General features: G+C 38.1%; 2 protein-coding genes across 2 annotated transcripts; one reads left to right on the top strand and one right to left on the bottom strand.

The window, feature by feature from the left end:
* The first annotated feature begins 2,429 nt into the window (after positions 1 to 2,429).
* Positions 2,430 to 6,816, top strand: LOC116206667 (protein PEROXIN-4). The gene is made up of 6 exons (XM_031539463.1): positions 2,430 to 2,607; positions 2,899 to 2,957; positions 4,553 to 4,672; positions 4,786 to 4,914; positions 5,174 to 5,303; positions 6,514 to 6,816. The coding sequence occupies exons 2-6, from the start codon at positions 2,952 to 2,954 to the stop codon at positions 6,600 to 6,602; spliced, it is 474 nt and encodes a 157-aa protein (XP_031395323.1). The 5' UTR covers positions 2,430 to 2,607; positions 2,899 to 2,951; the 3' UTR covers positions 6,603 to 6,816.
* A 628-nt stretch (positions 6,817 to 7,444) lies between these two features.
* On the bottom strand, positions 7,445 to 12,240 carry LOC116206666 (putative esterase YitV). Its single transcript, XM_031539461.1, has 13 exons — positions 11,883 to 12,240; positions 11,078 to 11,151; positions 10,904 to 10,984; positions 10,626 to 10,754; positions 10,462 to 10,548; positions 10,039 to 10,092; positions 9,837 to 9,927; positions 9,680 to 9,750; positions 9,537 to 9,606; positions 9,183 to 9,235; positions 8,798 to 8,891; positions 8,009 to 8,106; positions 7,445 to 7,841 (listed from the first exon to the last, which is right to left on the bottom strand). Exons 1-13 carry the CDS (start codon positions 12,223 to 12,225, stop codon positions 7,752 to 7,754), a joined length of 1,335 nt encoding a protein of 444 aa, XP_031395321.1. The 5' UTR covers positions 12,226 to 12,240; the 3' UTR covers positions 7,445 to 7,751.
* Positions 12,241 to 12,936: the final 696 nt, after the last annotated feature.

Raw genomic sequence — 12,936 nt, 5'->3', positions numbered from 1 at the left:
GAAGTACCATCACCCCATTTCCTCATTCTTAATTCCTTTTTAATTTATTGAATAATCTCCCGCGGAAGTAGGAAAGACATGTCTGGAAACTAGTAGTATAAGCATGTGCGTTGCGCGTGCACATAGAGAAAGCTAGTGACGTATTAACATATTCATCTTTCATAATACATATCATACTGATATTCCAATTCCATAACTGCAAAAAAATATATATATTATCATAAAGATTGCGCCTCAAGAAATATATTGTTATGCAATTTCACTTTTTTAGATTCTTTTCCCTATTGCCACCTCTTTTCTTATTTGTTTTTAAGTACTCCTAAATTTGTATGCACTTATTTCTGTAGGATTCACTTGTTTGACATCTCACTCATAATCTTAGCAGTGTTTATTATATCTGTTTTTGCTGGGTAGTGTTTATCATATCTACTCGTTTGTATATATAGATTTTTATATATCTTCTTATATTTTTTAATTTAAATTCATTTATATATTAATAAAAAATTACCGCGCAATCTGCAACCAATTCTTTTAAACAAGTGTGACTCATATTCCACTAACTTTTACCCTCCATATCCCTCCAACTCCAACACTGTTCTCCTGAGCACGTGCTAATGTTCTTTCTATTTGAGAAATGTAGGGGTGTGCACGGATATCAGGTATATTCGAAATCAGTCGGAACCTCTCCGTTAGGATAAGGCCCGGGTAGTTCATATTGAAAATATGGTAGAGTCTGGGTATTAAAATATGAAACTGGTGAAAACTGATTTTGGTTGCGATTCCGATTCTTACATAGAGGGTATCCAGAACCAGTACCAGAGCCAATACTCGGACTTTCATAATAATTTCTCTCAATATATATATATATATTTATAATCAGATATTTCTATATTTAAAAAATATAGTCACTAATTTTTAAAAAAATCTAAATCTATGTCGATATTTTATTTTGCGTGATTACTGATTATGAAAGATGATATTTTTTGTTTTATTTAGTGAGAAAAAAATTCATAGGTTTCAATTGGGTACTTGGAACCTGTAATATAATACAGGTTCCGAGTAGATTCCGATTTTAGGACTTCACAGGGTAGGGTCTGGTTCCAAAATCTTAAAATTTGTCCCTTACAGAGTAGGATTTGAGTATCATGAAAAATACAGGATACCCGAACCACGCACCTGTAGTGAAATGATTAGAAGTTTCACTGGCTGCACCCACTTGCATCAATAGACACAGACGGTCATTTACGCGCCGACAACAACTGCATATTCTTTTTTTATTTGTTTTTAAGTACTCCTAAACTTGTATGCACTTATTGTATAGGAAAAAACCAAAACGTCTCCTAACTATTGTTCGTCATGAGGATTCACTTTTTTGATATCTCACTCATAATCTTAGCAGTGTTTTATTATATCTGTTTTTGTTGGGTAGTGTTTATCATATCTACTCGTTTGTATATATAGATTTTTATATATCTTCTTATATTTTTTAATTTAAATTCATTTATATATTAATAAAAAATTACCGCGCAATCTGCAACTAATTCTTTTAAACAAGTGTGACTCATATTCCACTAACTTTTCCCTTCCATATCCTTCCAACTCCTACACTGTCCTCCCGAGCATGTGCTAATGTTCTTTCTATTTGAGAAATGTAGGGGTGTGCATGGATATAAGGTATATTCGAAATTAGTCGGAACCTCTCCGTTAGGACAAGGCCCGGGTAGTTCGTATTGAAAATATGGTAGGATATGGGTATTAAAATATAAAATTGGTGAAAACCGATTCTGGTTGCGGTTCCGATTCTTACATAGAGGGTATCTAGAATCGATACCAGAGCCAATACTCGGACCTGCATAATAATTTCTCCCAATATATATATATATATATATAGTTATAATTAGATATTTCTATATTTAAAAAATATAGTCACTAATTTAAAAAAAAGATTTAAATCTATGTCGATATTTTATTTTGCATGATTACTGATTATGAAATATGATATTTTTTGTTTTATTTAGTGAGACAAAAAAATTCACAAGTTTCAACTGGGTATCCGGAACCTGTGATATAATACAGGTTCCGGGTAGATTCCGGTTTTAGAACTTTACATGGTAGGGTATGGTTCCAAAATCTTAAAATTTGTCCCTTACAGAGTAGGATTTGAATATCGTGAAAAATACAGGATATCCGAACCCACCCACCGTAGTGAAATGATTAGAGGTTCCACTGGCTGCACCCACTTGCATCAATAGACACAGACGGTCATTTACGCGTTGACAACAACTGCATATTCTTGAGACATCGTAACGCCAACTCAGTGGTTCGTGTGCGTGGGTCAGGGCTTGGGCCTGGCCTAACTCAGGCTTCCACAATGTCAAGGCCCAGCCCGTTAAGTCGACTGCTTCCCTCTCTCTCTCTCTTTCTCTCTCTGCTGCTCATTTCATCGTTGCGTTGGTGCTCTCTGGCTCCGTTCTCTGATCCCTCCCGAGCCTTTACTACTTCGACCTCTGTGCGTGCGTGTGTTTGTGTCGCGATCTCCGATCTGCCAGGTGCTTATCCTTCCGCCCCCCGCCGGTGTTCGGATACTGCCCAGCCGAAGTAACAGAGGTGAGAATTTTGCATTTCTAGGGTTGATTTGTAGCCTGAAAATTGAATGGATGTGTTCGAGATTTGTTGCCTGATAGTCCATTCAAAAGAGTTATACTTGCAATCATCCCCAGTTCTGTGGGCAGGCAGCCTTTAATTTTCTCAACTGGCGTCAATTCTCAATGTGGGTAAACTGCCCTGCCCCCAGTTGCTCCCCCTTTTCCTACTTCACGGTTTCAGCATTTGGATTGAGCTTCGAGTAAAAGCCTGGCTTCTTTATGTACTGATGATCGGTTCTTTTTCGTTGTACAGTTGCTGAGCAAACACTGCTGACTGTCAAGCTTTTCGAGTAGGGAACTCGCAAAATGCAGGTAAAGTAGATGTTCAAGTTCTTTTATGTTCTTATTTCAACGTCTGTAGCCCCAGATATATCTGTCGCCAACCTTTCAATATGATGGCATGTCCGCCCTTCTTAAGATGCAGTGTCATGGGATGTTATGAGTTCTTTATTTATGTTTGCGGTTGGTATGTTCTGGTCTTAAATTCTTCGATAGACCTTATTCAGATCGGTCGAGTAGACATCAGATAGTGTGATATCAATGGAGTCGCATATACGGGTCACTAATGTAATCTCAGATGTGCCACTTAATAGGTTAACTTTCTTGGGAACAGGCTCAAGTAATCAGAGATCCTTGTCTAGAGTCATGGCAACCCTTTATTTCCGTTCTTTTGTTTTCTGTCTCATGTGCCACTTCTAATGTTATTTGTACGTGTAAGCCTGCTTGCATGTAATGGAGTTTAACCCCATGCTTGATTCATCTCGGGTGTTAACTTAAGCTTCTGGGAAAGAAAATGTTACTCAACGTAATTTCAAAAGCTGTGCTGACTGCATCTTCACATGTATATCACGCGTCTTCAATGAATCTAGACCGGCATCCTTGAGCAACTGGATGTGGTCATGCTGTAGGCATGCTTTAGTCATAGAGGGTGTGTCAAGCATTTGCACAATTTTGTGGACGTGAAGGTTGCCTTTTCTACATAAGAAATTGATATAACCTTCCTAAGTTTAGCCTTTCAAAGGACAAGCCCAGCTTTCCCTGAGCATTAGAGGTAGCTGGCTTCTTTTGAACCTTTTAAAATCCCTAAGGCTTAGGCCTTGTAATTTGCTGAGTATGAATGAAGAGCTATGCTGGAGTTTGTCCAAAAAAATTCCTAAGGCTCTTGTCATATTCATCAATCATCAGTCTTGTCTGTCTAATTTATTATTAAAAGTCCCGTATACTGGTGTTTCTGTAAAGCCATAACACACGTGGGGAGTGTTAAAAGTACAATTGTCCCTAAACTTAAGTTGTTTGGATTTTTTGCATATTGGTGCATTGAGGTTGTTTCTAACCATAGTTTAGAATGGTTGATGCTTTACCTTTCGAGTTGAAAGTGCTTCTTATTATTTGAAAGGTGAAATACACTTGCACCTCCTATAGTTTGGTGAAGGATACTTACACCCCTTTCCCTCTGTTTGAAATATAATAACATCTCTGTGCATTTTTAAAAGGACACACAGACACCCTCTGCACTAGCCATAGCTGCTTTCTCAGTTTCTAGTGAGATTGATCGATTCAAGTTGCTGAGCCCCAGGCTGAGTCACTACTGGGCTTGGTCAAGTTATGATGAAATCAGATGAAAGTGTCCGTTCTTTCAATTTACAGGGATGTCGGTGTTCGTTAAAAACTCACGAGGTGTTAATTTACCTGAATTAGGGATTGCAAGTCCTAAATGCAGGGGATGCAAATAGATTTTAGTTGGGAATAGGAAGATGTAAATGTGCCTTGATTTTTTAGTTTGTATGTGCAAAACAACTTATACTCTTTCAATATAGACTGGTGTGTGAGCACGTTAAACATGGTTTATCTTCGCTTATCTACTTTGTGAAATCTAATTCTTCACCCTATTGGGGCTGGCATTACAGACATCGAGGGCAAGACTATTCAAGGAATACAAAGAGGTGCAGCGAGAGAAAGGAGCTGATCCAGATATTCAATTAGTTTGTGATGATTCAAATATTTTTAAGTGGACTGCACTTATCAAGGTAACGTTTTGGTTTTTATGCTAGGTTGCCAATTTTCACTGCAAAGTTGAATAGGTTAAAAAATTTTTAGTTCTCTCTGACTGCTGAGCTAAAATTGACGATTTCCATTTTAGGGACCATCTGACACTCCTTTCGAAGGTGGCGTCTTCCAACTTGCCTTTGCCATTCCCGAGCAGTATCCTTTGCAACCACCTCAAGTGCGTTTTTTAACAAAGATATTTCACCCAAATGTGCACTTCAAGGTATGGTACTGCTATATCACTTTGTGATAATTACCTGTTTGATCTTAATTGCAAATGTGTGATCTAGACTGCACCACTGCTGCATTTCTCGTGTCAAACACCTTAGGATTCTCACTATATCAATGAAGCTTTTTAAAGTTTTACTTCCTTTCGGTATCATATGCTTACGAGAGACCTATATAATTTTGATCCTCTTGGAATATTTTTTGCAATAGGTACTTGCTTGACTAATAGCGGTCATATTGTTTTAATTGTGCAGACAGGAGAGATATGCCTTGATATTTTGAAGAATGCATGGAGTCCTGCATGGACTCTTCAGTCTGTTTGCAGGGCTATAATAGCCTTGATGGCCCATCCTGAACCTGATAGTCCGCTAAACTGCGACTCAGGTACTATTTTATGGTTGAGGCCTTTTCATGAAGACTAACTATCTAAGTAAATATATGGCACACCATCTTTAGCTATAATTACTCCAAATTAAGGACATGTTTGAGATGGAGTGTTGTGTTATTGGCCATGTCTTGATTCTGTTACTCGTGTTTGGTTGAAATTTGAAACACGGAATGGGCATATTGTTGGAATGCCTATTCCTTCAAGTTGGTGGAATTCCAAACAGCAAGTTAAGGAATGCTTATCCAACTACTTTAAGTAATAAGATATATGCAAAATAAAAATTGGATAAAATATTTAAAAATTAGTAATTTAAAATGAAAAAGATTACCTGGCCATCTTGGGTGGCTACCAATGGCTCTGGTTCAGTGTCTATTTTTATTGCCCCTCCTCAATAGGGTGCTCTCGAACCTAAAATCGACCGACCCAGCTGGGCCCATCCCAAACTTGATTTTCGCCGTGCACGGAGTTTTTCTTGAAGCTTGTTGTGTGCACTATTCAACCAATGCTTAGGAAAATATCATTTGACAGAATCTATACAAGGGAGAATAAATCAAGGTACTAAAAGAGGAGAAGGTACACGAACGACGCGACTTGGATACTTGGGAAGATGCTATTTAGGTAGTAGGGCCATGTTGTAGGGAAAGTCCTAATGAGACATGATTTAGGTGAATTTATAGCCAAATTTCTCAAATTGGCCTTTCTAGAACAGATTAATGGAGTGCAGTCACAGGGTAGTCCATGTACCTTATGCGATTCAGTACATAAAGAGTTATGTTGTAGTTTATTGGCAGTAGCCATTTGCTGTTAAACGGGAGATAGCAAGGGAAACAGTACGTGCTTAGTTTTTTATATAAGTTTTCCTAAATTTGTGGCTCAAGGGTATCATACGTAATTTGTGCTCAATTTTCATCATCTTACTTGAGAAGCTTGCAGCCGTCTTCCTTTTTCTCTCAGATTCTGTGACTGGCTGGACAGTATCGTGCCTGTTTGGTCCGCTCGGTCTATTAGTTTTATATTGTCACCCAAAAACAGCTGCTAACGCAGCCCAGGGTTTTTACTTTGGTTGCATGGGATCTAGAGCTTTGAGATTTAATATGCAGATGCAGAAGGATAACATCAGAAAGAGCAAAGATTCTTTTGAGTACTGCTCAAAGGACTCCAAGGAGACGGCCAAATTTCAATGATTCCTCATCTGTTTCATTGCAGGCAATCTTCTTCGATCGGGTGATATAAGAGGCTACCAGTCCATGGCGAGGATGTACACTAGACTCGCGGCCATGCCGAAGAAAGGATGACCTACTGCAGTCTCAGGTTGTTTGAGATATACATATATGCAGGGCATGCTTTCCATGTGTAATGTACTGTATTATACGACAGAAAATGCAAACTAAAATCAGATCTTCATGTGGTACTTCGCTTCACTTGCAAAACAGTTGTTCATTGAAATAATATCCATATCATGTCCTCTTTGCTCTTGAATTAGAAATATTGGTGCCCTTGTTTGTATTATTGTCCAATTGAAGTCCAATAATTGTGCCAGAATTGTTAGAAAAATATATATTGAAAATTAAAATATTTTATGTACCAATCTTTTAGGATGAATAAAGGTGGGTTCGTGCCTGATTTGCAGATTGCTTAACTGGTTGCTAGATGCATGTCATATGTGCATTGTGCATATTTAGGTTCTATATTAAGGTGGCAGGGGATAGTCTGCTCTGATATTCTTCTGATCGGCCTTGGGTTAGTGTGAGAATTCTTTTCCGCCATAGGTGAGGCAGTCAAAATCGAGTTTCTCCATAGAAAAATGGATAAATTATAGGCATGAGATTTTATTTTGAAAAAGAAATCCTTGCAATGAACCATTTGCTTGATATTCCGACTAACAAGCTCACTGTCGACTTCTAAATATCCGACAGGACGCTAATTTATTGTCACAAAGACCAATGATTCATCCTGTGTCCTAATGACCACTATGTGAATTTTGCATCAATTTGCCTCATCTAAGTTATTGTATCATCTGTATATATCTATATCACAAATTAGAAAAGATATGCAATCTGGGTGATATAAATCGCAAAGCGATTGCCTTTTTTTTTTCCTTTCTTTTTTATTTTTGGGGGTTGAGGGTGGGGGTGGGGTGGGGAATAAGCGCAGTTCTTTATTCATAAAACTCTTGACACTAAATATAAACAAGAGTTCAAAAGACCATTACATGAGCTCTCATAGAACGAACGTTATTAGTGTAAATTAATATATTACTATTAACTTTTCACCCTTATTTTTCTCCTCCCCACTCTCTTCATATGACATCGCGACAAATTCGATACATAGTCCACGTCCATCGGTACAAGAACAAAGGGGCTTGAGCGGTAGATGACCACGAACAGAAGTAGTTGTATAACCAAATTCTAGATGTAGACCGATGAATATTGCTGTCATTATAATCACTTCTTAAGGAACCTGTCGAACCAATCGCTGGCCTCCTTGACCATCTGCACTGTCATTTGGTGCCCAATCCCGGGTTGTGCAAACAGCTGCACGTAAAAATGAATGTTTAAAAGAAGGATCTTTCTTTCAGGTCGCATATTATTGAAAGGTGAGAATGAAAAACCGTGTAGTAAGCTGCATGAAAGTATGGCCTTTTGATATCAAATTGATAACTAAATATGATTATGTAATCATGAGATACGAAAGTATATGCCTTAAAGCTATCTGGACACTTGGCCTCCTCGTAAGCCTTCTCTGCTCCTGATTTCGGAACATCTAGGCCTGCAATTGGGCATCGGGGATCCTCTTCACCTGCAACATGAATTGATGTTTCAATCTCTACCTAAAGATGAACACCGTAAGACTCACTGCACAAAATTGCAGTTCTCAACCAAATGCATAACTAATACTAAATTTGGGATTTCAAGCAGCTAGTCATATCATGATACTTGCATCCTGCGTGTGTTCCAGGAATACCGCTGATGCTGTTCTTCAATATTTATCTTGACCCAAGGAAGAAGAAGGATCAGGAATCAACAAGCTTCCAAAGGGTAAACTATTGTATTCCTTTTCTTTTTCCCCCGAATTCCTAAGGCAAAAGCATGGATTACTGAAAGAAAGAGTGAAAGAAACTATCAAGGAACTCTACATTTTCTCACATGCTTTCCATCATTGTTCTCTGGAAACACAATGATGCTGGGAATGGATTAAGGAGATTCAAAGATGACTCCATTGCTTTTCAGGCAATGGCAGATAAGTTCTTAGAGCTGAAAAGTAAGAAGAACAAAGAGAGGAAAAGGAACAATTGCATGATTATCAGAGTTTCAAGCCTGGTGATGATCCCAGCTTATTTAGTGTCCTAGACAAGACATGCTAATTAAACAGCACACCATGACGGATTGCTTATTGACAAGTTTGATTTAATTTACTAGTCTAGCACACTCAAAGATCGAACTCCCTACTTATTCTTACATATCTAGCTTGATATGATATTCAAGCTTACCATTGATTATGTATAGAGGCCGTGGTGCAATGGGTGGAATTGTATTAGGTGAATCAAAACCAGATGCCAGGCCAGGAGCAATTCTATCCCAAACCTGCTCAAATGAATGAAGGGTAGAAGTTACACCAAAATACTCCACATTTTTGAAATATTGTTAAATGAATAGTGGGTCCTAAACAAAATAAACAAAGATCTGTTAAAGAAGAAATAGCAGCTAATTCAGATTCATCTAGTAAAATCCGCATTTAAAAGCTGCAGTCAGGTGAATGGTAAAGTCAAACCAAGTTAGATGCAGAACTTATCGGCAACTCCACAGGAAACTTGCAGAGATTGCAAAGTAATATGGTGATCCGTGGATTAGGGATGTCATTATAGAGTAACTGACCTTTTCCACAACTTCTTTGTCGATGACACTTTTTCCTAAGTTCGCCCGTGCCTCTGTAAATCAAAATTTTAGAACATAAGGAACAATATGAACCTTCTCAAATAACAGAAATCACCATCACATAATAATTGAGAGAAGAGAGAGAGAGAGAGAGAGAGAGAGAATGCTCCATATAAATTTGTCAGAATCATAATTAGACAAAATGCCATGATATTATGTGTGCAAAAGTCACTATATTTGGTAGAAGTAGGTCGTCCATCAGTATGTGTCATCTATTTCCCTGAAGCCTTTAGGCATGCAGAAGATACAACTAAAAATTAAACAACATTGTTATTAAATTTTTATGATAGATACCTTCAAATACTGCTTTTATGCTATCAACTCTTGCTTGCCACATATCATTGTCAATAGCCCATCGAAATCCCTGCAATATATCATCAATTACCCAGCATGATTTTCAAAAACATGCAATTTACTATTCAGACGTATTTGCAGACCTGAACACCAATAATCGGGACCACAACAGCGTAGCGTGTGTCAGCAAAAGCAGCAAACCATGCATGCATCCCTGTACCATCAGATGTCCATATCGGTAATACAAGAAGCAGAAGAAATTATTTTTGAATTCTGACAAGATTTTTAACTTGTTCAAACCTCCTAGTGATTCGCCCGTGATTCCTATCCTTGAAGGATCTATGTCTTCCCTCTGCATGAGATAATCTGCTAGTTTTATCAGGTCCCAGGTCTGCATAAGTTTAGAAACTTAATCAATGGAATGTACAAAATCATTAAACAAATGAATTCCATCAACAACAGCTATATGCATTGAAATGCAATGAAAAGCAAAAGTCCTTACAGTGTCGAATATAAATGGCATTGTATCACCTGTCTTCCATGAAGAAACAAGGGCCTGAAATTTAATTAGTACAAGGTTAGGAATGATTTTGAATGGAGATATAGCCCAGCCAACTAAAGCCCTACTAATACTTCATTCTTACTAGAGAACCATACAGTTATTATACTACAACTAATCAACCCATGATCATGCTATCTCAACTATGGGTAATATTATCAACAGATTCATAGGCATTCAACATTCAACCATGAAAAGGAACCACAACTAGGCTAGCTGCTTAAGGCAACTAATTTTTTCTTTCAGCAATCCAAGGGAAGTATAATCTATGTTCATTTTCAGATATTCAAAAACTTACTGACCAGAATTAAACAGCCAGGATAGCAATGGAATTAAAGAAGCAGAGAAGGAGATGTAAATACATACATCTCTATATGTGGTCTTGTTACTTGCACGTTCACCATGGTAGCGAGAATCAACAGCTATGGTGATATATCCTCGAGAAGCATATGCCTGAATCAAGAAGAACAACAAAACCATTGTCAAGGCAGGATATCCGAAAATGGTGCATGATGCAACTATGTGGCTACCTCAAGCAATGGCCGCAACCACTCTTTGCACTTGTTAGTGCTGTGCAGAAACACAATAGCCGGCCTTCTCTGATGGCTGCTGTCCTTCATGCTCAAGATAAGCACAGGTAGGCGCCCCTGCTCGCCTTCCTATTCATTAAAGCAGGCAACAGCATGTCAAGTTATGCTCTACAAAAAAAGGCCAATTTCTTCTGCGTCATAAGATTTGAAGCTTAGTGCAGTGAAAGATGTTATCGATCAATAACAAATGTGCCAAGGGCCATTGCAGGCTTTGTTACCTCAGTAATCAAGTAAAGATTTTCTTCCTTGAGCAGCTCGTTGAAATTCTCTGTAGTTTCCTTCGGACACGATTCCATTACCTATAAATGGAAAGGGAAATCACATGAAATTCAAAACAGCAAAAGTCAAGCAAAGAGTTAATGATTTCAGTGTTCAGAATAGATTTTACGAACCTCGCTGGAACGAGGCTGTGAATCCTGATAAAGAGGATCCTTCACAGGTTGTGCTGGAACTACAGTCAGTGGCACTAAAAAACGAAAAAGTATAAGATGAAAATGACAGACGATATCAGCTCATCATGGATTTATTTCCACGAAAGTATCCAGAGATGCACCGTGGTTTGTGATTCACCGAGTTAAACCATTACTGGGAAATCTCTATTCCATAAGCTATAGCAAGGATCCAATCAAAGATACACTGTGAGAGCTAAACGAAACACTGTTATGGGACTTTTTATATTTGAACAAACATTTGGGCCCTCTGCAAACATACTGAGAGGAAGAACCAAGTTCTTGTATACTCCTGAATCGTAAGCGCACAGACAACAAGCAATAATACAAACACACCGTGTGTTTTGACACAGTTTCATATCTATCAGCATGCTTGCTCATGCTTCGTAGCCGGATCTGTAGTCACCACAAGAATCATTCGAACAAGCTAATCGCAAATCATACATTACATCACCAAGTGGATAAGCAATACTCAAATGCAATCCTACCTAGACTTAAAATGAGTAAATTCAAAATTGTTCCCTCCACTCCGCTATAAACAGTTAATCCGATGTGCATTCTCGTCCCATTTTAGTTGACCTGAGCTCTGATTACTATCATTTCATCATCATCATTACAGAATTTAGCTTGCTGACACTACGAGACTTCCACTCCAACTTCGTCTTCCTCACCACGAATCTATCTACTGTTAAACATTCATGCCACTACTGAAATGAGCTCAATCATGAGATTCTCGAACCAAGATCACCTTCCTTTCGCCTGCTCCGGAGGACTCGGATGAACTCCGACCGGAGCTCCGCAGCATCTACGGCCTCTTCCCCTCCCATGTCGCCGATCGAGTGGTCGCTGCGGAGTGGACAGTCAGTCTGGCTCCGCAATTTATAGCTCCGGCACAGCGAGGCTTGCACGTGCGGAGATGGGATGGGGAACGTGCGGGGGGATTGCAGGAGCGCGTGGCGGGAGAGGGCGAGTGGGGCCCAGCGCGTGGCCGTTGCTGGTGATGGGAAGGTTCGTCCGGGTTGCAGCGGTGAGGGATCGGAAGAGTACCGTACGGATGGAGGTAGATGCGGAAAGTGACGAAGAAGCGTCATTTTTATTTCTACATCTGCCCAGAAATATTATTTTTTCTACAAGTTGCCCAGAAATATCATGATTTTATATAATAATAATAATAATAATTAATCTCTTCAAAATTTATTGTTTACTCAGAAAAAAATAGCAATTAAATATCTGATCTTGGCTGGAACCAGTCCAATGGATATAGTCGACTGCAAAATGAACATAGTCGACTAGAGCAAAGTGCAATCGACTATGTTACATTTCCAATCGACTATATTCAAGTTGACTGGTTCCACCGGGGACTGGATAAATTTCCCTACGAATAATGTACCTAATAAAATAAAAAGGAGATATACATGTGCATAATAAATAACATTGATGAAGATGTTTCTCATTTATTCTTTTTTTTTTTTACTAAGGTGATACTAGTTCTAATAATTTTACAAATTAATGTCGAGAATAGGATTTAATGTAGAGTGATGCTTGTCCTACATATCAAAGTAAGAGATTTTAATTCATCAAAAAATCATCAAAAAAGAAATTAAGATATTTAAATTTTATAATTGGAACTTTCTTATCCTCTTTTTTTTTTAATATCACATACTAGATTTATGGAATTTATCGTAACATAAACAATAAGATATTAAAATTACAATTTCCTTAAGCAGAAAAAAAAACACTTTAATCATCAAAGTTTTTGCTACATGTCATTTTGCTGACTCCTGATTTTAGTTAATTTCATG

Source organism: Punica granatum, chromosome 5 (assembly GCF_007655135.1).
Source record: "Punica granatum isolate Tunisia-2019 chromosome 5, ASM765513v2, whole genome shotgun sequence".
Taxonomy (NCBI): domain Eukaryota; kingdom Viridiplantae; phylum Streptophyta; class Magnoliopsida; order Myrtales; family Lythraceae; genus Punica; species Punica granatum.
This window is presented reverse-complemented; position numbering and strand designations above follow the sequence as displayed.

Bases quoted from the DNA above. Each gene is read 5' to 3' on its own strand.
- LOC116206666 (XM_031539461.1), bottom strand. From the start codon at position 12,225: ATGACGCTTCTTCGTCACTTTCCGCATCTACCTCCATCCGTACGGTAC. The intron at 10,093-10,461 runs GTATGTATTTAC...ATTAAATTTCAG, and splicing joins ACAAGACCACATATAGAGAT to GCCCTTGTTTCTTCATGGAA. The intron at 9,236-9,536 runs GTATCTATCATA...TTTGATTTACAG, and splicing joins CATAAAAGCAGTATTTGAAG to AGGCACGGGCGAACTTAGGA.
- LOC116206667 (XM_031539463.1), top strand. The intron at 4,673-4,785 runs GTAACGTTTTGG...TTTCCATTTTAG, and splicing joins AGTGGACTGCACTTATCAAG to GGACCATCTGACACTCCTTT. The intron at 4,915-5,173 runs GTATGGTACTGC...TTAATTGTGCAG, and splicing joins ACCCAAATGTGCACTTCAAG to ACAGGAGAGATATGCCTTGA.